At 48.2% G+C, this 24,237-nt stretch overlaps 4 protein-coding genes across 13 annotated transcripts; 1 reads left to right on the plus strand and 3 right to left on the minus strand.

Moving 5' to 3' along the window:
- Nucleotides 1–69: 69 nt before the first annotated feature.
- On the minus strand, nucleotides 70–3,829 carry CUNH6orf136 (chromosome unknown C6orf136 homolog). Its single transcript, XM_008692901.2, has 6 exons — nucleotides 3,514–3,829; nucleotides 1,813–2,211; nucleotides 1,441–1,529; nucleotides 1,055–1,255; nucleotides 444–513; nucleotides 70–365 (listed from the first exon to the last, which is right to left on the minus strand). The coding sequence occupies exons 1-6, from the start codon at nucleotides 3,583–3,585 to the stop codon at nucleotides 252–254; spliced, it is 945 nt and encodes a 314-aa protein (XP_008691123.1). The 5' UTR covers nucleotides 3,586–3,829; the 3' UTR covers nucleotides 70–251.
- LOC103664997 (collagen alpha-1(I) chain-like) lies at nucleotides 2,219–14,045 on the plus strand. 5 transcript variants are annotated; one of them, XR_005838775.1, is made up of 4 exons: nucleotides 2,219–2,389; nucleotides 3,222–3,395; nucleotides 7,781–7,820; nucleotides 9,012–9,347. XR_005838775.1 is itself a non-coding variant. In XM_008692902.2 (4 exons), the coding sequence occupies exons 1-4, from the start codon at nucleotides 2,873–2,875 to the stop codon at nucleotides 9,156–9,158; spliced, it is 543 nt and encodes a 180-aa protein (XP_008691124.1). In that variant the 5' UTR covers nucleotides 2,219–2,872; the 3' UTR covers nucleotides 9,159–9,347. The 5 variants fall into 5 exon arrangements, 3 of the variants coding, with proteins under 3 accessions (XP_008691124.1, XP_040500898.1, XP_040500897.1); XM_008692902.2 differs by having other exon boundaries at nucleotides 2,219–3,098; nucleotides 9,056–9,347; XR_005838774.1 differs by lacking the exon at nucleotides 9,012–9,347 and adding an exon at nucleotides 14,013–14,045 and having other exon boundaries at nucleotides 2,219–3,395.
- On the minus strand, nucleotides 3,970–16,828 carry ATAT1 (alpha tubulin acetyltransferase 1). Of its 6 annotated transcripts, XM_008692904.2 has the most exons (13): nucleotides 16,665–16,828; nucleotides 16,147–16,207; nucleotides 15,939–16,030; nucleotides 15,754–15,814; nucleotides 15,518–15,631; nucleotides 15,218–15,319; nucleotides 9,531–9,576; nucleotides 9,354–9,422; nucleotides 7,723–7,794; nucleotides 7,358–7,601; nucleotides 4,811–4,890; nucleotides 4,676–4,718; nucleotides 3,970–4,330 (listed from the first exon to the last, which is right to left on the minus strand). In XM_008692904.2, the coding sequence occupies exons 1-13, from the start codon at nucleotides 16,769–16,771 to the stop codon at nucleotides 4,156–4,158; spliced, it is 1,266 nt and encodes a 421-aa protein (XP_008691126.1). In that variant the 5' UTR covers nucleotides 16,772–16,828; the 3' UTR covers nucleotides 3,970–4,155. The 6 variants fall into 6 exon arrangements, with proteins under 6 accessions (XP_008691126.1, XP_008691127.1, XP_008691128.1 ...); XM_008692905.2 differs by lacking the exon at nucleotides 9,354–9,422; XM_008692906.2 differs by lacking the exon at nucleotides 16,147–16,207 and having other exon boundaries at nucleotides 16,246–16,804.
- Nucleotides 16,829–17,345: 517 nt separating this feature from the next.
- On the minus strand, nucleotides 17,346–23,864 carry MRPS18B (mitochondrial ribosomal protein S18B). Its single transcript, XM_008692900.2, has 7 exons — nucleotides 23,712–23,864; nucleotides 22,441–22,549; nucleotides 22,234–22,331; nucleotides 22,037–22,105; nucleotides 19,819–19,885; nucleotides 18,519–18,578; nucleotides 17,346–17,941 (listed from the first exon to the last, which is right to left on the minus strand). The coding sequence occupies exons 1-7, from the start codon at nucleotides 23,787–23,789 to the stop codon at nucleotides 17,646–17,648; spliced, it is 777 nt and encodes a 258-aa protein (XP_008691122.2). The 5' UTR covers nucleotides 23,790–23,864; the 3' UTR covers nucleotides 17,346–17,645.
- Between the last annotated feature and the right edge of the window lie 373 nt (nucleotides 23,865–24,237).

Below are 24,237 nucleotides of genomic sequence, written 5' to 3' on the forward strand. Positions count from 1 at the left end.
TGAGCCAGCCAGGTGCCTCAAGCTTCTGGTAACTTTTGAGATGCAGAGAAGGTGACATGGAAATTCTCATATATTCACTTAGACTTTATTATTTACAAGTTAAATTACACAGCAGCTTTACACAGCATGAGATGGCAAAAAAGGAGAGTAAAGAGGGGAGGAAGCCGGCTCCTGAGATTTTAGGCCACCTCCACTTCCTCTTGTGCGTACATAGCGAAGTCTTCAGTGCCGCCTCCACCCCGGTTCCTGGATCAGGTCTTGGAACACAGGTGTAAGTTGGGTTCTGGCTCTGACAGTCCCAGAGCCACCAGGGCTCCCACTAGCAGCTTCTTCACAGGTGTTGGGGCTGAGTGTGAAGGCATCAGCTGCAGGGACAGAGGTTAATGACAGTTGGTGGGATGTCCTACACCTTCACCCCAACCCCATCCAGCCTAAGGACTCACTCTGTCTAGGCGATGGCGACAAATGAGGCCATTGGAGTTCAGGTAGAAAGTGGAATAGGCATCATAGGTCCTGGTGAAGGGAAAAAGGCTTACTGAGGGAGCTGACTGGTTCCAAAGTTTAATTCGAGCATTTGTTTAAACCAGTAGTTCCTAAGTTTTGCTACATATTAGATCACCTGGAAAACTCCGAGAACTCCTGATGCCCAGGCTGTACCCTGTCCCACTTAAATCACAATGTCTGGCACCAATATTTCTTAAAGATCCTTAGATGATTCCACCATGCATCAAAGTTTGAGAATCACTGGTTTGGGCTGAGCCTAACGATTTCCTGGGATTCCGTTCTACACCAGAAATTTATCAAATACTCTACCTAAGGTTGTGAGGCTCAACTTATTAGACAGGAATTTTCATTTGTTCAATAAATACTTGAATGACTACCATGTGCCACAGAATGTACACAAAGTCCCCCTGTTATATTAGAGAAAACAAAATCCCTGCCCTCAAGGAGCCTGTGGTCAAGTCAGGGTAGGTCAAGGACTGTCTGGAAGACTGGACCAGAGTCCTAAAGGTAGGATTAGGAAACTGATTGGATCTTTTCTTACTTTCCTTACCGATAAAGCTCTTCCTTGTCGCGCTTATAGAAACGCAGAAAGAGCATGTGGATGGGCAGCCCCACAAGCCGCCAGCGGGCTTGGAGGGTCCAATTCTCTGGGTGGCGGGTCAGCTGTAGAACCTCTAGCCGAAGCTGTGCAAAATAGTTCCAAGCCAGGAAGCGGCAGAGGGTCAGTGACAGAATGTACCATGTCCGGCCCCTGGGAAGAAGAGATGGGTAAGATCGCTCATGAGCGGATAATCAGAAAGCCAAACTGGCCTCTGTCTGGGGAACGGGAAACAGTTGTGAGAAGTAGCAGGACCTTCTCTGGTAAATGAAAAAGAGCAAGTAGAAAGCGTGTGGTGCTTTTCCACCCCAAGGCCCTACCCGTGCCTGGATTCTCACTTGGTACGGGTGTTCAGGATCTCATTGATGAATTCCACATCCGATGAGTAGAGAGTATAGTCGTGGGAGTGAAGGAAGAGCTTGGGAAGCTAGGTGGAAGAAGGAGGCATCAGCCCAGCAGGAAAGAAAAGATGATCCTACTTATCAGTTTTCTCTTTTGATGCTTCTTTACTCCCCTCTGATTAAAAGTCATCCCATGTTTAAGTTCCCTTAAATCCAAACTGAAGAACATCTTTTCCTTGGGAAGTGTTATAAGGTATATACATGCCTGCCTCGCAATTCCAAGGAAATCTAGTTGACTAACCCTCTACTTGCAAGTATTACCTACAGCCCTTCTCACTGCGGATAAAGGCCACTTTCAAGCTGACTTACCTCTTGTCTCAGTCTCTCATACATGACAGCCAGGTGCTCCTCCATACTCGGATCTCCTGATGGAGTGGCAGGGGAAGGGCAAGAGGTTCCAGGGGCTTGGAAAGGTATCAAAGCTCCAGGACAGGGGCAGGGAGGTCCCTCAAATAGGCTTCTAAGCCCATCCAGGCAGCCGCTATGCATCTCAGGTCCTGGTCCCTCCTCCCCCTTTCCTGGAGGTAGAACCACCCATGGTGAGCTGAGGGCCTGGATCTGAGGGAGAGGTAGTGGGGAAGCTCGGGGAAGCAGCCAGACGGGAGGTTGTGGGGGTGGGGGAGACCAGAGAAGAGGAGATGGAGAAGTGGTTGTTGTGGAGGGGGGCCAAAAGGGCGGGAATGGTAGAGCTCGTGGAGAAAGCTGGTCCTAAGGAGGAAGAATAAAAGGGAAAAAGGTAAGACTCTAGCTGCCTGATGCCCCCTCCTCTAAGCTCTGTTCATTAATATGCTTCCAATCCCACCTGCTCCTCCCAACAGGAGGAAAATAGGATGAATTCATCTCCATCTCTACTGAAAACAGGAGGAATCCGTTTCCTGTGGCACAGGTACAAGTACTTCCCCAAAATGTCAGTAAATATATTTACATTTGTTTAAGATCCCAGCACTATTTGGGGGCAGTTACAGCTCTCTTACAGAAAGAATCCTAATATTTTGAAAAATGAACAAAGGAACGGGGCGACAGATTTTAGTGTACTGTGGATGAAATGACGTAGCCGGTAACACAATTCCACCATGAAGTGTGTGATAGAAAAAAACATCCAACTGTAAGTAGGAGGCATTTTCTGAGCTCCGATTACATTGTGACACTCATTCCCTATGCCTGTCTCTTATAAACGAGGACAAGGAAGCCACACTGAATTGTTATGAGGGCTATATGACATAATAAATGTAAATAAAACCTCGCCATCTATAAAGTAGTATGTAAATGTAAGCTACTATCATTTCGGGCTCCTCTACTGACACAGAAAGCCCAGGAGACCATTAAAGGCTGGGCTTCATTCCTCTGGTTTACCGACGTTCAAAGTGCGATGGGCGGGAGGTCACCCAAAGTCAGGCCCAGCCTGAGTCCCTCTGCTCTCAGGGAACCCCTGGGGGGGGGGGGTCTCACTTCCGCGAAGCCTGGCGGGCCGTGCGGGTACCTCGGTCCCCGAGGCGCGGTCTCCGCCGGGGGCGTGGCCATTTTGTCCGGCCGGGCGCAGGGGCCCGAACCGGGTCCACCCAGGCCGGCCTTCCTGCCCGGACCGCTATCCCGGTGTAAGATGCGCGGGCTGCAGAGGGCGGCCCGCAGGTCTGTCTGGTCGGGACCTGGGAATTCCGGGGCGGCTCCGCGGCCAGGCTGTGAACCTCTCCGCCCCTTGTCCTTCAAATCACCTCCAGGCACAGGTAACCGCGGAGACGCCGGAGAAATGCGGCCGCGCCCCGCCATCCCTGCTTCAACCCCGCCTGCACGCCCCAGACCCGGGAGAACCAACATCCCGTGCACGCCACGTCCAGCCGCGCGGTCCTCGGTTCCCCGCGACCCCTCGCCCCTCCACGCGCCGCCCTGCACAGGTGAGAAGGGGCGGTAGGACTCCACTGCGCCTGCGCGAACGGAGCGCGCGCTCCGCCCCACACGCCGGCTCTGAGGAGGGTCCCTCCCCGCCCCCTCCCGTTTCCCCTCTGTTCTCACCTGGGGGTGAGCCTGGTAAGTACGCAGGCAGGGGCCGAGACGCCGGGCCGCCCCCTGACTGCGCTGGTACATGATCTAACGGGAGCGGAGACAGCGCCTCCAGCGTCCGGCCTCTGGCCTCCTCACAGGGGTGAGCGCGCCCCGGAGCCGGCTTCTTGAAGGGGAAAGGGGGGGGAGGGTTAAGGGGCTGAAGGGAGGGAAGCGGAGATGTTGCGCGCTTGCGCACTGCAGCGGGTTCCAGGGAGGCGGTGAGGCACTCGTCCGCAGTGAGTGCGCCTGCGCTTGCCGGGAATTGAGGCCGTCTCAGAGCGCTTGCGCAGTAAAGTAGGTCCTGGCGAACAGGGCTGTCTCGCCTGCGGCGCTTGCGCAAAAAGCTAGGGGATAATGGGACCGAACCAGCCAAAACGAAGAGCGAGGGGTGGGTTTGAAATAATGACAATCAACTTCCAGTAGCTCTCGTGAAAAAAATAAATACTTTTATTACTCTGGTTAAAAATAAAATACAAATGACTTGGTGTTGATAAAGCCTGTTGAATGAATGAATGAATGAATGAATGCATGAATACATCCATTATGAGTTTGGGCTTTGGCTACCTCCTGTAGTGAGAATACTGACTTTGAAGGCGTGAGAGGGGCTGGCGGTCACCAAGGCCTGGTGCTGCGACGGTCCTGCAAGTTTCGAATGAACCTGGCGTTGAGTATGTCCCCACCCATTGTCCAGGCCTGGGCTGGTAGGGCCTGGGCCTGTGGAGGAACTGTGTGCATGTGTTCCTCCCCAGACCCAGCCTGTGACAAGACCTGTTCCTCGCTGGCAGACCTGGTAGGTGGGAGGGAGATGGAGAGTGGGTTATAGGGATACTAAAGTGGCAATTAGGATCAGAGACTCCAAGGTCTATCTGGCCCTGATTTGGAGTAGGACATACATGATGGAGGATGAGGCTGAAACCATTAGTGCTATGTCCAAATTTCAAAACCCTCAGACAGTAACAAAGGTAAGCACGAGCTGAACCTATGGGGGAAAGAGGGTTTCGGGATATCAGGATGTTAGGTAGAACAATTTGTGAGAGGAGTTGGTGTTCAGAGGAGAAAGGAGCGGAGAGTGATGTTAGGAAAAGGAGTCAGAGGTGGTGGGAGGCTGGTAGAGGAGGGGCTCAGACCTCACCTATTCTCTGTTTCCTGTTCCCCCTGCTTCGATTCTTGGTTGCCTATGGAAACACCAGGCATGTGCATGGGAAGGCTGGAGAAGGTAGTGAATATGGCCTATCCGATTTGAGGGTAAGGAGGGATGAATACTTACCTGTATTGGGGGATGAGGAATTCAACCCCCCATGGCGGCTGTAGCAGCAGCTTTGGGCTACCAGCCCTGGGGGAGCCCCCCTGTAGAAGAAATGGGAGATGATGGGGAAGAGGCTATAGGAAGAAAGATGAGCGGGTATGGAGGAATCAGAGGAGAGGAATGAAAGGAATAGTACAGGAAAAAGAGAAGGGTAATTACCATTCCTATGGGGTTTTAAACTAAGCTGTACCTCAGAAAAGGGGAGGGAGCTCATTTCATACCCCAAGATTTTCTGGAGCAGTCCTGGTTTGTTGCTGTTAGTTCTGATGTGTTAAAAGTACGGCTAAATGTGATCCAAGTTATGCCAGAAAACCAGACTCAGGCAAAAAAATTTGTTGGACCAGGTGCCCTGCTTTGGTTTAGAAAACATGGTTACTTTAATTATAATATACGTCAGACCAGAGGGTAATAGGGAGTGACAAGGCTGAATTCAGGAGGAAAAGGAATTGTCTTGAGAGAGGTCCAAGGGTGGGGGAGAGGGCAGGAAATCAGAATGGGAAGAGGAATCCAGGGAACAGTCAGGAGGCAATGAGTGGATCCCAGAGATGTTGGTAAATCTTGACATTTCAGCAATGGCTGGCCTAGGCAGAAGTCACTAGGGGGAATTGGAGGTTTCTGCAGGGAATGGGGAAATAGATCTAAAAGCCTATACAGAGGGATCCAGTTACTACATGACAGGAGACAGAATCCACAGAAGATCCAGCAGATCACAAAGGTAAGGAAAATCAGAGGGCCAGCGATCCCAGGAAAAAAAATCAGGTGACACAAAAACGAGGCTGAGACCTGAAGTTTGGGGTTTTTTTGATTTTTTTTCATTGAAAATGTCCATTTATAAAACACAAAAGAATGCACACTTTATTCAGACAACACTGAAAAGGAGAAGGAAAAGGCGTTGGGAGAGAGGGAGATCCTGCTCCCAAGTACTGGGATGGGGGAGCACAGTGGGGTACCCGATCTACCCCACATTCAGAGAGTAGAGACGGGGAAGGATGTTCCATACCCTGGGTATGGAGCAGGGAAGGTTCTTGCTATGGAGGAAAGGAAGGAAGGCCAGAGGAAGAGTTCCCCTATCACCTCAAGACAACCTCACAAGACTGGAATATATTGTCATCTAGCTATTGGGGCAGGGTGTATGCGAGAGGGGATCCCAGAAGCTAACAGATACTTGAGACTCAGGGCTTGTCTTCTGAAACATGGCTAAAAGGGATCCCAGGGTACTCAACGGGATCTACTGCCAAGAACCAAACTCCCTCACAGAATCTGGATCTGGGGGAAGTGGTGGTATCTTTAGAAGTGTGGGGAGTCTTTAGAGCCTCAAAGCAGACATCAGCTTGGGGGTTCCTGGACACATACACAAAACACAGGGAGATTAAAAGTTTGGCAATGTTGAGTGGATCCCTTTGGGGACCTGGTCTAAGCCCTGTCCTTTATCACTGAACTGCTCTGAAGCAGAGCTCGTTGGTTGGCTCCAGCAGGCTGAGAAGTGTGGTAGGCAGCACAAAACAGTATTAGAGTCACCAGTAACACTGTAGAAGGACTATGGGATTTATTCCATGGGCAAGACTCCCTAAAAGGTTTCCCTGGCAGAGGAGGCCCTTGGACCTTCCAAGATGTTCTAGAGTCTAACAGCAAGCAAGAGTGTGCTTCTCTGGGTAATGAGTATGAGCCACCCAACCAAGGGATCTGACAGCGAATCAGGCTATTTATGGGAGTGTTCAGAGCCCACTTAGGAAAGAAGGCTTGCTTTCGACAGTAAGACAAGCTACAAAGCATTAGGCCATCTGGGACCCTGACAACACCTTTGCCCAAGAAAGAAGAGGGAATCCTATGAGCTGTCAGGTTCCACTGGAACCTGGGGACTACAATGGAAGAGTGGATCTGGGGTTCTCAGGAAGAAGGGGCGCTGCCTACCCCAGGTCTCCCAAGGGAGGGAAGGGGGTAACTATCTGTCAGTATCGACTCTCATCAGAGCGGGGAAGGGAGCTGTGGAAGGGTGTTATGGACAGGAGAAAGGGAAGGGAAAATGGGGGAGAGAAAAACAGAGAAGTCAGAGGTGAAGAGAAAGCTAGGGAGAGAAATCAAGGAGACGCCCACTCCACTTGCTAGGACGGGTTCCTGCTACACAGAGCGCTAACGTGAGGCCCGTGGCGCCGCCAACTGTCAGAAACACTGCATCTTCCCAGTGAGCATTAAACCAAGACCTCCCCAATCTGAGACACTCAGTTCCCCCCACCCAATGGATCTGTTCTTCCAACCTTCCTCCCATCTCTCACTTTAAAAACCAGAGTCCCTACACTCCACATAAAGTATTATTCTACCCCCTCATGTAACTTATTTCCAGATTGCTCCCACAAATCTGGTCCAATACATTCTTCTCAAAAGGTTTCAGGACTCTCCAGTCCACCTGTCCTATTGCTTCACATCTCGGGCAGATTTAAACCGCCCTTTGCCATAGCTAACCCCCTCTTTAACAGTTCTGAGGCTCCCTAACCCTCCAACTCCTATTACCTGGTGCGCCGACGTTGGGCTGGGCTGCCCCCAGGGTCGGTAGCAAGCAGAAGGCGGGCAGTAGGGTGTGGGGGGCAGAGGCGCAGGGAACGCAGCAACTCCTGCTCTGGTACAAAGGGGCGGAGGGGACCCCGTTCTGGTGAGTTTCCCAGGCTGCTGGAGCGGGGGGGTGGGTGGACTGGAGGCGTAGCACGGCGAGGGGCCCTGTTTAGGGGCCAAGGAGGCTCCACGGCTACCTTCAGAACTGGCAAGAGGGAAAATACAGAGCGAGACAGAAGAAAAAGGAGAAATCAGAGCCTTTAGAGAGAACTACTCCTTCTCCTGGGTTAAGGCCCCCAAGCCCAGCCACCCTCCCCCAGTCTTACATTCTCGGTCACTAGAGGAATATGGCTTAATGTCTCCCTCTGCTCTCTTGGGTGGCAGCTTTCTTGCTGGAGCTGGCAATGGAGAGGACACAGACAAGGTAAGCATTAGAAGACATACTTTGCACCCCTCCTCCCAGCCACTACCCCCTTGACCCCAAACCTCTGCTCCCTGACACCACAGTTCCTCCTAGGGAAGGAGACAGTTCAGTTTAGCTCCCTCGCAGAAGCAGCCCTGTGGCAATGCCTTCACACCAAGAGGGAATTCAGGGGAAATGCTGGAGCACTTTTGAGGGGAGTCAGAAGGAGTAGGCCAAATGCAGAGTTGGGGGAAAAGTTCCAGGGGGAGACTCGGGCCTGGGAGATGCAGGAGAAAGGTGGCTAAGGGAGGCAAGCTCTTACTGTCAGTGGGTGCTGTCAGGCCCCCCTGGGATTCTGGGGCAGTGGAATGGTCCCAGCCGGGCCAACGAGGACCCCAGTCCCTCTAGATGAGATGGACAAAGTCCTTGGTTAATTAGGAATTGCTCTGGAGAGATCAGGGGAGGTTGGGGTAGGGCAGAACCTCTCCTTCTAGCATAAGATTTAAGCTTTATTAGGAAAAACAAAGTTTGAGGAGAAAACGAAGACATTTGGAATTAGCGGAGTAAATGGGAGGCTCACATATTATCCAAAGCTCTGCTTCCCATCCCCTCGCTTTTCTATTTGCTCCCTCCCTTGTGCTCTCAAGAGGTTCCCTACTGTGTGTGGCAAATGAGAGACTTCTCAGCAAATCTACTTAAGCTTTATCCATGGTCCCCTCCCCTGTGGACGTGGGTCCTCACGTCCTTGTTGGCTCTCACTCCCTCTCACAGTCTGCAGTCAGCAGGGGCTGGATGGGAGAAGCCTTGGCAAGCAAAGTGAGTCATGGATATGAATTGCCTCCCAGTGCCTGACACTGGTCAAAGCTAGTAAACGGTAACAGATTGTTCTTTGGGTGGGGGTTACTCCCTTTCCTGGCCACAGAGGAGGTGAGAGCCAGCTAGCCACAAAGCCAGCTCAGCAAGGGAGCACTGCTGTGCAAGCTGTGCTTCTCTACCTGTGGGAGGCAGTGAGGAAGGAGGAGTGGGCTAGGCTGGCAGGGAGTATGTGTGTATGAGGACGTAACGGGGAGCCTGGGCAGCATTTCAGTACCTCCTAGGTTTGGTTTCTCCAGGCCGATTTCATTTTTGGTTGGAAATATTCTAAATTCTGAGCATTATTTTCTAAAACTAATATTTAAACTTTGGACCATTCATGTCACTACTCTATGACAGGAAATGGAGAGGCTCACTGCACTTGTCTGTCCCTTGACTGACAGAAACCCGAGGAGTCTGCAAAGGAATGTGACCCCGGCCTATTTCGATGGACCTGAAGCAGCAAGAGACTCCGTCAATATCAATCATCAAACAGGCTCCCAATGAGCTCACTTAGTTAAAAGTTCTGACAAGCGTAAGATGTACTAAGCTCATGAGGACAAAAGCAGATGGGTAAAACTGCTGGAGACTTGGGCTGCTTTAGACTTCTCCCAAATTGCCCACAATTGCACTGTGCTCCCTGTGGCCTCCAGAGAACGAGCCACCATGGCCTACAGTTCCACCCACTCACTGCAGCTTTACCAGTGGGTGTAGGATCGCCCGCAGCAGCGCGAGAGTGTCGAGATGCCCTCAGGGAGGGAGCAGGGGGCCCTGTGAGGAAGGAAGCGGTGGTGCCCCTCAGTGAGGGGGCCAGTGGGATCAAGAATCCACCTCTTTCCTTCCCCTCACCCCAACTACACACAAGGTGACAAAACTTACGATGCTGATGGGCAAAGAAGCCTTCGAAGATCACAAAATTGTTGACCTGTAAAATGAAACAAGTGAAATACAGCTGTCCATTCAGCCATTCACCACCACTACATGGGGACAGAGCCTTGTCCCAGGAAAACCACAGTGGGAGGGACAACAGCCAGCCTTGCTGTCCTTGTTGACAGACTCTGTCAACAACTCGGACCCTGATAAACTGATCCTAAAGGACCTCAAGTAGCCAAAACAGTCTCAGAGGAGTCACACTTCCCGATTTCAAAACTTACTACAAGGTACGGTAATCAAAATGGTATGGACGAGGCCTAAAGACAGACATACAGACCAATGGCATGAATAGAGTCCAGAAATAAACCCATGTGTCCACGGTCAATTTTCAAGGGATGCGCCAATACAATTCAATGGGGGAAAAACAGCTTCTTTACCAAATGGCGCTTGGACAACTGAATATTCACATGCAAGATAATAAACATGGACCTCTACCTCACATCGGACAAAAATAATTTCAACTGGGTCAAAGACCCTAAATGTTTTGGGTTTAAAAATTTTTTTAAGTTTATTTATTTATTTAAGTTATCTCTGCATCCAATGTGGGGCTCAAACTCACAACTTGGAGGCTCAAGAGTCACATGCTCTTCGGACTGAGCCAGCCAGGCACCCAAGATCTAAGTGTCAAGAGCTAAACTAGGAAACTCTTGGAAGGAAACATGGCGACGGGGGGCGGGGGGTGTGTGCCTGGTTGGCTCAGTCAGTTGAGCGTCTGACTCTTGGTTTCGGCTCAGATCATGATCTTAGGGTTGTGAGACTAACCCCCGCACCAGGCTCCACACTCAGCTAGGGGTCTGCTTAAGATTCTCTCCCTCTGCGCCCCCCACCCTGCTCATGCACTCTCTCTAAAAAATAAAAAAAATAAAAAATAATAAAGAAGAAATGGGAAAATCTTCATGACCTGGATTAGGAAATTGTTTCTTAACTATGACACCAAAGCACAAGCAATGAAAGAAAAAAAAATAAACTGGACTTTACCAAAAGCAAAAACTTCTGTACTTCCAAAGACACAATCGAGAAAATGAAAACCCACAGAATAGGAAAAAATATTTGCAAATCATACATCTGATAAGGGTGTTATATTTAGAATATATAAAGAACAGTTACAACTCAAGAACAAAGAACACACTTTAAAAATAAGCACAAGGAGGGAGCCTGGGTGGCTTAGTTGATTAAGTATGTGGCTCTTGATCTCAGCTCAGATCTTGATCTCAGGGTCATGAGTTCAAGCCCCATGTTGGGCTCCAGGCTAGGTGTGGAGCCTACTTAAAAAAAAAAATGGCAAAGGACTTGAATAAACACTTCTCTGAAGAAGATATGCAAATGGCCAATTAGCACTTGAAAAGATGAACACTGTTACTCAACAAGGAGCTGCAAATAACTACAAAGAGATACCAGTGCATACCCACTAACATAGCTAATTAAAAAAAAAAAAGGGGGGGGCGCCTGGGTGGCTCAGTCGTTAAGCGTCTGCCTTCGGCTCAGGGCGTGATCCCGGTGTTATGGGATCGGGCCCCACATCAGGCTCCTCCGCTATGAGCCTGCTTCTTCCTCTCCCACTCCCCCTGCTTGTGCTCCCTCTCTCACTGGCTGTCTCTCTCTCTGTCAGATAAATGAATAAAATCTTTAAAAAAAAAAAGGAAGAAGAAGAAGAAGGTGGGGCGCCTGGGTGGCTCATTTGGTTAAGCGGGTGGTGATCCCAGAACCCGGGATCGGCCAGGTGTCAGGTTCCCTGCTGGGTGGGAAGCCTGCTTCTCCCTCTCGCTCTGCCTGCCGCTCCCCCTGTTTGTGCTCTCTGTCTTGCTATCTCTGTCAAGTGAATGAATAAAATCTTAATTAAAAAAAAAAAAAGGAAAATGACAAATGTTGCTGAAGATGTTGAGAAATTGGAATACTCATACATTGCTGGTAGAGGGTGGAAAATGTTATAGTCATTGTGGAAAAACATTTTGTTAGTTCCTCAAAAAGTTAAAGAATTACCACATGACCCAGCAATTCCACTCTTAGGTATAAACCCAAGAAAACTGAAAAGACAGGTACAAACAAAATCTTGCACACAAATATTCATAGCAGTATTACTCATAATAGCCAAAACGTGGAAACAACCAAATCTGAATCAGCGGATGACCGGACAAACAAAACGTGGTATATGTCCATATGATGGAGTATCACTCACCCATAAAAAGGGATGTGGTGTGGATACGTGCTGCAGCATGGATGAACCCTCTGAAAACACGGCAAGTGAGAGCCAAACACAAAGGCCACATATTGTATGATTCCAATTGTATAAAATGTGCAGAATAAACAGAACAGATAACTGGTTGACAAAGGCTGGGTAAAAGGGTATGAGAAGTGACTGCTTAATGAGTTCTGGGTTTCTCTTCATGTGATGGAAAGGTTCTGGAATTAAATAGCAGGGATAATCAGACAACACGGTGAATATACTAACAACCACTGAAGTGTGTATTTTAGATAGTTAAAACAGTGCATTTTATCTCAAAAACCGAAAGCCTGTACCCTACTTCTTAGTTCTCCCAGGACCCAGGCTAATGGAAACACAGTGCACAAAACACCAGGGAAGAAGAGGCGTCCAAAACTTTCAAAACAGAAGCTTAAACATACAGACACCAGGCCAAATGGCTTAAGTATACAAATACTGAGAAAAACTAAGCTGTAAGTAGGGTTCAAATGGGTGGAATTGTCAAGGGAAGACAGGCTGGAAGACACAGTGCCACTCTGATAACTAGAAACTGACTATCTTAGAATGATTTCATTATATTGTCATATTCAGTTTGGCCATCACAAGAATCCTTGCAGTCACTATGTTAAAGAGTAAAGGCTTGGAGACATGGCCTATAAAAATCACTGTTGACGTGATTATTTATACTCTACAGTGTTTTGGTCTTACAGGTTACCTGGCTGTACCTAATACGGTGCTCCTTCCACTGCTCTCCACTGCCTCTTAATGGAACAATGTACGAGCGGAGGACATTCTAAATATAAATAGACCCTGCCTGTTTCCTGCCTTGACCCTGTCTACCCACCCACCCTTCTCCAGGAACAAGCACACCCCCAGCACTCCTGCCACACCAAACTGCCTGCAACACCTCAAAGGATAACTGAACACCTATCTGGTTTTGCTTATGCTGGTTCCCGTGTATGAAATGCACTTTAGCCTGCCCACTTGTCCACTGTCACCATGACATTCATTCACCTTTCAAGATTAAACTTAAGTCAAGCCTTCCTTTAACCAATCCCCACGCTAAGGTAGCACTCACCACCATGTCTTTATGCCTCCTCTGTAAGCACATCAATCAAATCATACTACAGTGGATCACGTGTCCATGCTCTGAATTCAAGGCTAACTTGTCAACCCAAGCCCAACCCCTCCTGCCCATGACATTGCCTCAGCAATTCTCCCCACGTTCTCTGACATCATCTCATTTTCTGTCTACCAAGTCATTCTTATGCTGTTGGTTCTTCCAACCGAAAACAATCAATCCTCTTAATACACCTCTCAGGCCTCTTCTGACCTCAATGATCAGCAGCATTTGACTCAGTAAGCCATTTCTTCCTCCTGGAAACACCTTCTTCACTGGACTTCCAGGTTACCCTACCTAAAAATTTTCATCTACTTCACTAGTCACTCCTTGGTCACATGTGCTGTTCTCCTGCTCCATGACACCTCTTAAAAGAGTACTCAAGGGCTCAAGTTCTTGAACCATTTCTCTTTCTCTATACTCACTCCTTGGTGATCTCATCCTGCCTCAATGCTTTCAATACCGTATGTATGCAGAGATCTCTCTATTCCAAACCTCTTCTCTGAACTCCAGAGAAGCACCCAAGTGTCTACTCAATCTCGGATTAACAAAATCAAAGTGGACTCCTACCATATCCCCCCAAAGCTGCTCCATCTACCATCTCAGTTACGTAAACTCCATCTGTCCAATGGCTCAGGCTGAGTGTGGGATTATCCCTCACTCCTCCTTTTTCTTTTCTTTTTTTTTTTAAGATTTTATTTATTCATTCGACAGAGATAGAGACAGCCAGCGAGAGAGGGAACACAAGCAGGGGGAGTGGGAGAGGAAGAAGCAGGCTCATAGCGGAGGAGCCTGATGTGGGGCTCGATCCCATAACGCCGGGATCACGCCCTGAGCCGAAGGCAGACGCCCAACCGCTGTGCCACCCAGGCGCCCCTCACTCCTCCTTTCTTTCTCCACAAATAATCTACCAGGAAATCTCATTTAACTTCAAATTATTTAAAATTTCACCACCCTTTACCCTCTCTACTGCTACCATCTTGGTTTGAGCCGCCACCATTTTTCATCAGGATTGTTGCTTCCTAACTGGTCTACTTGCTTCTATCCTTGCTCCTCTACTGCTAATCTTTTTTTTTTTTTTTTAAGATTTTATTTATTTATTTGACAGAGAGACAGCCAGCGACAGAGGGAACACAGCAGGGGAGTGGGAGAGGAAGAAGCAGGCTCCCAGAGGAGGAGCCCGACGTGGGACTCGATCCCGGAACGCGGGGATCACGCCCTGAGCTGAAGGCAGACGCCCAACGACTGCGCCACCCAGGCGCCCCCCTCTACTGCTATTCTTAACAGCCAAAGCGGTCTGGTTAAAAGTAAATCAGATGATATCATCCCTCTGCTCAAACCTCTACTATGACTCTTCTCTTTCCACTTAGAGCATAAGCCAAAGCCTTTACAATAACCTGTAAGGTTGGAAATATTATTCCTCCCCACTGCTGCCTGATCTAATCTACACACTTCCCTTCACTCCTTCTGCTCTTGCCGCACCAGCCAATTCATTTGCTCAGGCACAGTCCTATCTCATGGAGTTTGCCCTAGCCATTCCTTTTGCCTGGGATGCCCTCTCTGCACTCTCCATTACCTGGTTCATATTCTCACTTCCTTTAAATTATATTGCTCAAATGGCACTTTCTCAGTGAGGTCCTCCCTGACTATCCCATTTAAACTTGCAACCCCATAAACTCCTATCCCCACAGTGGTACTCACACGCCTTCGTAGTGGCTCTCATCTTTCCAGAGCACTTATGATCAACCATACTACAGAATCATATATTATGTCTGTCTAACCAACTAGGATATAAGCTCCACAAGGGCAGAGACTTTTATCTCTTTTGTCGAGTAAAGTATTCCTAGTGTCCAGAACAGTGTCAAGTGCTCAATAAATATTTGGCAAATGAATGGATAGCATTAGTAACATCATACTGTATTTACTTATACACAAACCACATTCTCCATTATTAGGCCAAAGCGCCCAAAAGATAAGAAATATTATTTTTCTGGGCCTTAATAAACATTGAGTAAAGGCTTGTGTAAAAACACGGAGGTGCAAATGAGCTGGCTATGTTTGGGGCAAAAACATATTACTGGGTATACAGAAGACCGAAAAATTAAAACAGATGACAGTGATAAGCTGCAGAATGAGAGATGTTACCACAAAAAAAGGGGGGGGGGAGGAAGAGCTTAGCTGTATAAAATGAATTCTATATAATGGGGAATAAGAAGTGCTTGGAAGATGCCACTTCTCTGCCTCCAAATAAAGAGATTCAATGCGAATACTCAGTGAAGATCTGAAACCTCTGAAACCTCTGAAACCTCTAACCTGTGGGACTGTGGTCTCCAGGTTGTAATGTTTATTCAGGAACTTAAGCAGCTTCTGTGAGGGTCGGTCAATGGCCAGTTGGTGTGGTTCAACTCGCTCCTTCTGCAGGGAACAGGAGACTCAGGGTAGGAAAAGGTGGGGGGAGAGCATGCCAACAGGAACCCAGCAGCCTGGGAAGGGAATAGGAGGACATGGGAACACGGCAGGCAGGAGGGTGGAAGGCAGGGCCTCTGGGTGGGGTCAGCGCAAAGGGGCCTTTGATCTCTATTTTGGATGGAATGGTGAAAAGATAAGTGACACCTGCAACATATAGTGGAAGAGTTCTCGCCCATGGCCGTGGCGTTGAAGTGACTCATGGATGTAAAAGTCCAGAATGCAAAGTGGTTCCACCTCATTGTGAGCCTCCCGATCATCCTAAGGGGTAAAGAAAAACAAGTATCTTTTTGGACCCAGACATCATTGCCGCCTCCCAACATTCAGCATTTTTATTCTCAGAAGCCAAGGCATGCGAACTCTCAGCTTCCAGTAACACTCACCAGTACAAAGAGTTTCTTGTATCCAACTTTAAGGAAGCCAATAATGGCTCCTTTTCCAGCCCTGTAGAATGGGAAAAACAATGAAACGAGCTAGTAGCAGCTATTTGTAAGGGAGAGTCAAAAAAGGAAGAGGGGTTGGAGTAGGAAGGAATCGAGTACGGGATGGAAGGATATTTGGCACTCACGGTCGCGCTGAAGTGTCTTTGAGCACATACATAACATGGCGGTTACTCTGCATCCTTGATGCACTGGTGATGGGAGCAGGAAGATGCTGGGCCTGCCAGGAAAATAAAGACAGACTTTCTGCAAGTCCATTTCAAAGGACCTATGCCTCTCTTATCTACTGGCCCCAGAGAGGCCCTCTCCTTTTCTCCATCTAAAGACCCCCAGTACCTTGGCAGAAGCCTTGCCCAGTTCATCTACAATGATCATAATTTGCTGTTGCAGATCAACACTACAGAAAAAAAAAGAAACAAAGCGTCAGATACTCACTGAATTAGAGGGTTCTGGGAACCTTGGCCACAGCCTCAACCCAGGTTCAGCACTTAAGACTCTCCGACTTTACCTTGGAGACCTCCGATCTGTTTTCCACCCCACCTTTCTGGAACCCAAAATTTGCCACAACTCTTTTCAATACAGTACACTCCCTCCTCCCTGAGGTTATTGTGGGGAAGCAGGAAGGGCGGGTCAACCACATCCTTTGGTTAGAACAAATCAGGCCAAGGAATGAAAGGTCACAGATGCAAGTGCCCATCAACTACACTAGGTCTAGGGTCGAAGGTCACCAGAAGGGCGAGCCAGGGCAACAAAAGGAGAGGTCAGTAGTCAGTGAGCAGGGGGGCGTGGTGCCTGGACCAGGTTTTTGAGAAGAACAAGGAGAGAAGGGCCGTGGGGCGGGTTTGAGATGTCACCGGGCCGGCGTTGTGGTTCCGGGTCGGCGGGCTGGGGGTCGCAGGTGCTGGTCCAGCACCGTGATCCGCTCCGGGAGCAGCGCATCCACATCGAACGAGAACTCCATGGCCCATTGTGCGTGGCCGGACCCGCCCCACGCTACGTCACTTCCGCCCCTCCCTAAAGGGAGGAGGTGCGGGGGGCGGGGCAGGGAGGAAGCACTTCAGTCTTTACTTCCCCGGCTACGCAGGAGGGGGCTCAGGACCTGCCCCTAAGGGCTGCCCCACACTCCCGCTCATCCCCTCTCATCGCCCCCACCCCTCCTCCTCCCCTAACTCCTTCCAGGCCAGTCCTTTAACGCCACTTCCCCACCCCCGCCCTGCACCCCGCGGGTGCCATAGCAACACATTTTTCTTAACCTAGTGTCCCATTTCCAACCCTTTCAACAGCCCCTCCCGACACCCCCGCCCCAACCAGGGAACTGCTAGGTATGGTGGGAACACACTGCGTTGGGCACAGGAGGCCAGAAAGATGATCATGACGTAATGGCCCAACTGCTGATTTCTGGTGGCTTCTGGTCCCAATAATCACTGGGTGGTCTGGCTCAGGCCTCATCACTCCTCTCCCCACAGCAGCACCCATTCCCCAACGCCCCCCACCCCCCCCAGCACAAAGGGCATTAATTTGAAATTCAGCCCAGAAACAGGAGATACAGCTTTATTGTGGAAAAGCCAAGTTAGCAGAAATCTGAAGCAAGTAACACAATTACTAAACACAAGTTTAGCCTATCTACTATTTACAATACATAGGGTTTGGGGTTTAACATACACATCTGTAGTGCCCTCCCCTAAGCCTCAGAAGCATTTATTCCCTTCAACAGCAATAATTTCTTCTCTCTGGCCCTGGGCCTGCCATTGGCCACATACAGACACAACTCTTTGGAGCGAAATTCCATCTTGTAATTCCTAGGCACTATCTAATCCCTTCCCAGACTACAGCTCCTACAGAGCATTCTGGGGGCTCTCCTGCTCAGTGGAAGAGGCTTCAGCTGGAGTTGTGAGGAGCACCTCAGGCATGGACTCAGGTGGGGGACCACTCTCTTCTCGGAGATGGCCCTGATAGAGCCGTCGAAGGCGGGACAACTCTCTCTCTGGTGGCTGTTTCCAGCCATACCATGGATACCAGGGGTCACCTGAAACCAGGGTGGGGGCTGGCGGAGTGGCACTCACAGCTCCATGAGAGGTACTGAAGTCAAGGTCCCGAGGTTCAACCTGAGGAATGTGGTAACTGAGGAGACCTAGGGGATTAAAAAAAGAAAGTGAAGGAGGGAAGCAAGGAAGGGTAGTTCGGGTTAAAACAATATGTAAAATGACAGAGAGAGGGAGGAAGGAACTGCTCAGAGCCACTGAGTACGTTTATGCAAGTTCTACCCTGCACAAAGGCAGCTGGCCAAGCGGGCAATGTGAACTGACACAGTTACTGCCGGGGCTCTTGTCCGCCAAGCTGTGCAGCCCCGCACCAGGGCTAGGAAGCTGCATCTGCCTTACCAGGACATGCAGCTTTTCAAATTTCTGCAAAGGTGTCACGGACCCAGGGCCAGAAATTTATACGAAGATATGATCTATCTCTGGCACTGGGACCGATAGTTACAAATGGGAAGAAAGAGGAAAGAGGATTAAGGGAACAGAGCAACGACAAGGTAAGACACTCAGAAGACAGAAAAAGGGACAGTGGAATACTGAAAGGAGATTCTTGGGAAGAGCACATTGGGTGCTACCTCCTCAGACAGGCAGAAGTATCTACATCCACCCTCCAGCCCTAAATCACCTTCTTTATGGCTAAGAAAAATGCACTGGGGCCCCGCTCATGCTCACCATGATCTCTGGCTTTCTGGATGGCCTGGGTCAACTTCTTGTGTTGTTTCATACAGACCCCTATAGGGAGAAAAAACTCAGTGCTCATTCTAGAAAGCACAATAATAAGAATATACAACTGCTTCTACGTGATTATAAAGAGCTGGGTTTGCAAAGTTGCTTTACCTAAAACCCTACTTCCCTGACCCCTCGATGGGCCTCAGTTTCCTCATCTACCCAATGGGAAGACTCCTCCCTCTCAGAGAGCTGAGATTAAGACTTTAGGAGGGTCTAGCCACTACAGAAAGGCTATTTAATAGTAAAACCTCCGAGACAGAGAGCAGAACGCAATTCAAAGAACAAGTGTGGTTAATTAAAGATTTGGGTTGGACAATCCACTGAGAAAGATTCAATAAAGGAAGATGGGGCCTCTGATCGGGAGAAGGTGATCTGAGACAGTAGCAAAATAGTCCCTTCAGCTTTTTATAGCTTTACAATGAACCCCCCCCCTTTTTAAATATTTTATTTGTCAGACAGCACACGGCAGGGGGAGCTGCAGAGAGGGAGAGCAGGCTCCCCACTGAGCAGGGTGACATGGGGCTCGATCCCGGGACCCTGAGATCATGACCTTAGCCGAAGGCAGACACTTAACTGACTGAGCCACCCAGGCGTCCAGCTATAAAACTCTTCTTTAAAACTCCCTAACAAACCAAACTCCACTGATCATGCTGCCATCCGAAAATGGTAGATTCAGATTATTCTTTGCAAATTTATCTTGCTTTAGAGCAGGCGCTGGCAAAATTTTTCTGTGTAGGACCACATAAATTTTAGGTTCTACAAGTCCTACAGTCTCTGTCTCAGCTACTCAACTCTGCCACTGTAGCCTGGAAGCAGTTATAGACAATATGAAAATAAGCAGACATGGCAGTATGTCAGATTTGGCCTGTGGCCTTCATTAAGGAATAGATGTAATCTTGAATTGTTAGAATTATAACTCCAAATTTGGAAGATCTAATTGGATTGTCGATGGCAAAAAGAACTTATAGGACAATTTGCTAGAAAACCTTTTGTAAAAGCAAAGAGACCCTACAGAAGGGAAATAACCACCACTTCTAAGAGTTACATTTAGATAACTCACTTACATAGGTACTTGCTTGTACCTTTTGTCCACATGTGAATATTCCCACGAAGGCGAGATTTCCAAAAAAAGTTCATTCACACTGTTTATGCCTTATGTAAGGGCCACCTGTTGTATGACTGAATAAATGAGAAGTGCTCCAAGAAAAAGCTATTTTGGTGGTGACAAGGACAAGAGGCTAACCTGTGTATGGAGCATGGAAGATGACACCTGTGTGGGCACAGACAAACTGTTCCAAGAGCTTCACGTTCTGTGGAGGAAAGTGGCAGGGAAACGTAAGAGAAGGCAGGGAGAGGAGCAAGACCTTGAGAAACTGGAAGTGCATAATCCCTACACAAGTACACAGATGGCCTTAACTCCTCTGTCTCTCTCCAGGTGCTACCTCCTTCATGTCCGTTTCAGCCCCATCAATTTGCTGCATACATTCTTGAAAACTCCAGCAAACATTTCCCCTTTCTTGGCCTTCCAACCATTTCACATACACACTCCACATTCTGTCACTGAGACTCATGCAGAACCCTCTTCTACAGGGGTTAGGTTCTAAAATCAGCCCTTCATTGGGGCGCCTGGGTGGCACAGTGGTTAAGCGTCTGCCTTCTGCTCAGGGTGTGATCCCGGCGTTCTAGGATCAAGCCCCACATCAGGCTCTTCCACTATAAGCCTGCTTCTTTCTCTCCCACTCCCCTTGCTTGTGTTCCCTCTCTCGCTGGCTCTTTCTATCTCTGTTGAATAAATAAATAAAATCTTTAAAAAATAAAAAATAAAATAAAATAAAATCAGCCCTTCATGTAAAAAAACTGGGGACGGTCAGTTGACAATCCCTGAAAACACCTAAAAGAATATAGTAGATGTTATAATGTGCATGTATAAATATGAATGTATATGACAGCATGCTCTATCTAGCATATATATTACTAAAATCAATTTTATAGGCTTAATTATGTAGAATGACTGCCAGTCAGCAGGTTAATCACAGGAGATAACACCCATGGAAAAAAGGAGATGCACTTGTGGAGTGGAAGAGCAAGCAGAATCATCTGCACTATTCAATTTGTAATCTTTCTCTCTTGGTCATGTAATTCATTCTAAACTGTATACGACTGGTTATGTTCTATCTTTCTTTTTTCCTTAAAGATTTATTTATTTATTTATTTATTTGAGAAAGAGAGTGTGTATGTGTGAGTGAGTGGGGGGCTGAGTCAACCCAGGTGTCCTTGTTCTACTTTTATAACCAATGATACACAGTTGAAACTGAGAAATTATCTATGGGCCCCTTCTACAGTGGCATCAGAAGGGACCTGAGAACAGTCAGACAACCCCATCTGCTGACTGATACAGGAATTCCTTCCAACTCCCCTGACGATCACTCAGCTTCTGCTCTAATACTGTCACTGCAAGCTCAGAAGAGCATTTTTCCCATTATTGTTTTTATATGCTTTTTGAACTCTTTAAAAAGCAAATCCTGTCCTTGCAATAAACGCTTTTTGAAAAATAATTAAATTCTGTATCTTGCTTCATGTATCTGCCCTCCAGACTTAAATCTCGGCATGCCACCAACATGCAATCAACATGACAACAAAATTAAAAAACAAAAACAAAAAAACACCACCTCCAGGGCGCCTAGGTGGCTCAGTCTGTTGAGTGTCTGCCTTCAGTTTGGTCATGATCCCGGGGTCCTGGGATCAAGCCTCGTGTTGGGCTTCCTGCTTGGCAGGGAGTCTGCTTCTCCCTCTCCCTCTGGTCCTCTCCTGCTCATGCTCTCTCCCCCTCACTCTCTCTCTAATAAATAAACAAAAACCACAGAAAAAAACTAACCCAATCTACTTGCTAATAATTGCAATGGATATAAATGAACCTTTGGATATTGCTCTCCCATTAGAAACAGACATTTTTCTGACCTCACAATTTCGACTATAAATTTCATAGGTAAGGGATGAAGATTTTTAGCATGAGCCACAGCAGAGGACAAAAATCGGGAAAGAGGAATTTTTTTTTTTTTTTTTTAAAGGCTGAGGCCCAGAAGAGTCAGTCTTTTGGACCACTTGCTTTATTGTTTTTTTTTTTAAAGATCTTTTTTTTTTTTTTTTTTTTTGGTGAGAGAGACAGACCACAAACAGGGGGAGCAGCAGGCAGAGGGAGAAGCAGGCTCAGTAGGGATGCTGGGCAAGGAGCCCAATGCAGGACTCGATCCCAGGGTCCTGAGATCATGACCCGAGCCAAAGGCAGACAATCAACTGAGCCACCCAGGGGTCCCAAGAGGAATGTTTTTATACTGCTAGAAAATCAATGCAAAACGGACTGTAGGGGTGCTAGGTTATGAAGAAAGAGGCACCCATGGTAATCTCTTTAGCACTACAAAGAAGCTCCAAATCCTTACCCTGGAGAAAAAAAGTGGCCTTACCCTAAAGTCGACATGCAGCTTGCGATCCCGGCAGATGGGGCAGGGATTCCCAGCAACTTTATCTCTACGCTGTAAAGAGAAGAAACTAGTAGGTGAAGGATGTTCAAAGTCCTGTGAGAAAATGTGTTACTGCCACTGTCACTATGGCATCCACCCCCACTCCACATCCCATCCATGTACCACCTTCAGAAACTCACAATACATGTCTTTCGAGTCCGCTGTGTGGGTATTCCACCTTTGTGGTTTCTACGGTAGTCAGCCCAGACCGGGCGAGAGCCATAGCGGTTCTGGTATTCTGAAATGAAAGACCACAGAAGTTATTCCTGGTGGGAATAGTAATAGTGTCTCCTCTGTCCATTTATTTCAGATCCCACATGATCCTCTCCTTTCCCATTTAGAGGTACCTTCTGAGTCCAGATACTTCCAGGGTTCATTCTTATAAGGGGTTATGGGAACTGGGGGCAAAGAATCTTCCTCAGGGGGGCCTTTGGTGCAAAGAGTCTGGAGGGGAACCTATAAAGAAGACAAAAATTGAGAGAATGAGTTCAAGGAAAGGAACTGATAGTTTCACTGACCACATGTTAGGGACAAGAGGAACATGCCCATTGTACTAATGGAATATAGCAGGAATATATACAGAAAGTAGCATTTTTGTTAGGGTAAAACTGACATCATCACCAACCACTCTTCCTGTCTCTGACTGGATGCTGAAGGAGAAGCTAATGTAAGAGGGTAACTAGGATAGGACTAGGAAGCAGTCTTATTTGAGAAGACACACATGATGTGTTCGTGCTTTTGAAGATGTACTGAAGAAAGGGAGAAGAAAGGAAAAGGGAGAATGTCTAGCTTCTTGGAAGGAAGATGCCTTCCCTGTAAGATGGGGAGAGGATGCATGACAGGTGAGTCTCCAACCCAATCCAACCCTGAATCACTGAATTGCCCAGCCTTATAAAAATTGAAGGTCAACATTCCACAGGTCAGAACAAACTTGAGTCCTAACGCGAGCTTTAAAGCTACCAGGGCTGTTATTAACTGTGTGGTGACCCCTGGCACCACTCTTAGGGAGTGGCAGCTGTGCAAGCTTTCCTATTTCTCCCTACCCCACCGAGAACTTACCTTTCCCTANCCAAGAACCTCCAGTGTGGTGAGTACATGAGGCTGGAGGGAAACCTCAATATAAAGGACTAAATTAAGAAGGTCTCATATATACAATGGTAAAACAAACAAAACCCCCACTAATTTACTGAGAAAAAGAGAACTAAGAAAGTGGTCCCCGGGTCGTGAGAACGTATCGTGGCTTTATCGGGAAATAGCTCAGCAGGTAGACGTTAGTGTCCCTCAACTCAAGGACACTCCAGGGCATCGCAGATTTAGACATCATACGCATACTTAAAAGCTGGTTGTGTACGAACAAGAGGCCCAATCCTTCACCTAATTCTTTAGCCGAGTTGGTACCTTGGAAAAGGATATCTCTTTTCCCTTGGCAGGGGATTAAAAATCCGCGCAGTATTGACGGAGGGTGAGGGGAAAGGTGGTGGAAGCAGTGTTGCCTAGACAGCCAAAGCATTATAAGCTCGTGGGAAAGCCTCCGCTCCCGGATTCCCAGCAATGGAACGATGACCTAGAGAAAGTATAACTAAGTGGCGGTAGTACAAAATGTGCTCTAAGGAGTTACCTGAACTCCGTAGGCACCTCTGAAGGGCGAAAGGCTAGGAATGCGCCTGAGCAACGAACGCAATACGGAGGCCGCCATCTTGACGTAGCCCAACGTAGGAAAAGCCGGAAAGACAACTGCGCATGCTCCAAGAAACTGACGAGGGTAGGGCCAAGGGCGAGCCCGCAGCGCGCGAGGCGGCCACGCACTTGCGTCAGGACGGAAGCGTAAAAGGGGGGGGCTGTGGGGAGAAGCCAATTTCAACTGCGTCACAATCGAATTCGGCCTCAAAATTGCGTTTTTCCCGAACCAGTCACTACGACTTCTAGATCTCATACTTAGAGCTTGCGTTTTAAGCAATTTTGAAGGGGATTTCGACTGACATCTTCTTAATGCGCATGCGCCGGCCCCGTTCTACCAACCAGGGTGAGAAGTGTTCTTGAGGACGGAAGTGGTGAAAGCAGAGGAAAGGGAGGTGCTAGGCTCTCCGGTCACGCGCTTATGGGGGGGCCCAGGAAGGAGGCGGAAGAAGGTACCGGGGGGGAAG

This window comes from Ursus maritimus, unplaced genomic scaffold (genome assembly GCF_017311325.1).
Source record: "Ursus maritimus isolate PB19 unplaced genomic scaffold, ASM1731132v1 scaffold_30, whole genome shotgun sequence".
NCBI lineage: Eukaryota > Metazoa > Chordata > Mammalia > Carnivora > Ursidae > Ursus > Ursus maritimus.

What these genes read in the sequence shown, in the direction of transcription:
- LOC103664997 (XM_040644963.1), top strand. Translation starts at nt 2,873, where the DNA reads ATGGGCGGGAGGTCACCCAAAGTCAGGCCCAGCCTGAGTCCCTCTGCT. An exon ending in CCACGCGCCGCCCTGCACAG is followed by an intron (nt 3,396 to 7,780) that starts GTGAGAAGGGGC and finishes CTTGGGTGGCAG; the next exon opens with CTTTCTTGCTGGAGCTGGCA. An exon ending in ATGGAGAGGACACAGACAAG is followed by an intron (nt 7,821 to 9,055) that starts GTAAGCATTAGA and finishes CTTGACTGACAG; the next exon opens with AAACCCGAGGAGTCTGCAAA.
- CUNH6orf136 (XM_008692901.2), bottom strand. Translation starts at nt 3,585, where the DNA reads ATGTACCAGCGCAGTCAGGGGGCGGCCCGGCGTCTCGGCCCCTGCCTG. An exon ending in ATGAGAGACTGAGACAAGAG is followed by an intron (nt 1,530 to 1,812) that starts GTAAGTCAGCTT and finishes TCTTCCACCTAG; the next exon opens with CTTCCCAAGCTCTTCCTTCA. An exon ending in ATCCTGAACACCCGTACCAA is followed by an intron (nt 1,256 to 1,440) that starts GTGAGAATCCAG and finishes TCTTCTTCCCAG; the next exon opens with GGGCCGGACATGGTACATTC.
- ATAT1 (XM_008692904.2), bottom strand. Translation starts at nt 16,771, where the DNA reads ATGGAGTTCTCGTTCGATGTGGATGCGCTGCTCCCGGAGCGGATCACG. An exon ending in ACAAGAAACTCTTTGTACTG is followed by an intron (nt 15,632 to 15,753) that starts GTGAGTGTTACT and finishes TTTACCCCTTAG; the next exon opens with GATGATCGGGAGGCTCACAA. An exon ending in TTCCTCATCCCCCAATACAG is followed by an intron (nt 4,719 to 4,810) that starts GTAAGTATTCAT and finishes GTGTTTCCATAG; the next exon opens with GCAACCAAGAATCGAAGCAG.
- MRPS18B (XM_008692900.2), bottom strand. Translation starts at nt 23,789, where the DNA reads ATGGCGGCCTCCGTATTGCGTTCGTTGCTCAGGCGCATTCCTAGCCTT. An exon ending in GAGGTGCCTACGGAGTTCAG is followed by an intron (nt 22,550 to 23,711) that starts GTAACTCCTTAG and finishes TCTTCTTTATAG; the next exon opens with GTTCCCCTCCAGACTCTTTG. An exon ending in CCAGAAAGCCAGAGATCATG is followed by an intron (nt 17,942 to 18,518) that starts GTGAGCATGAGC and finishes TTAATCCCCTAG; the next exon opens with GTCTCCTCAGTTACCACATT.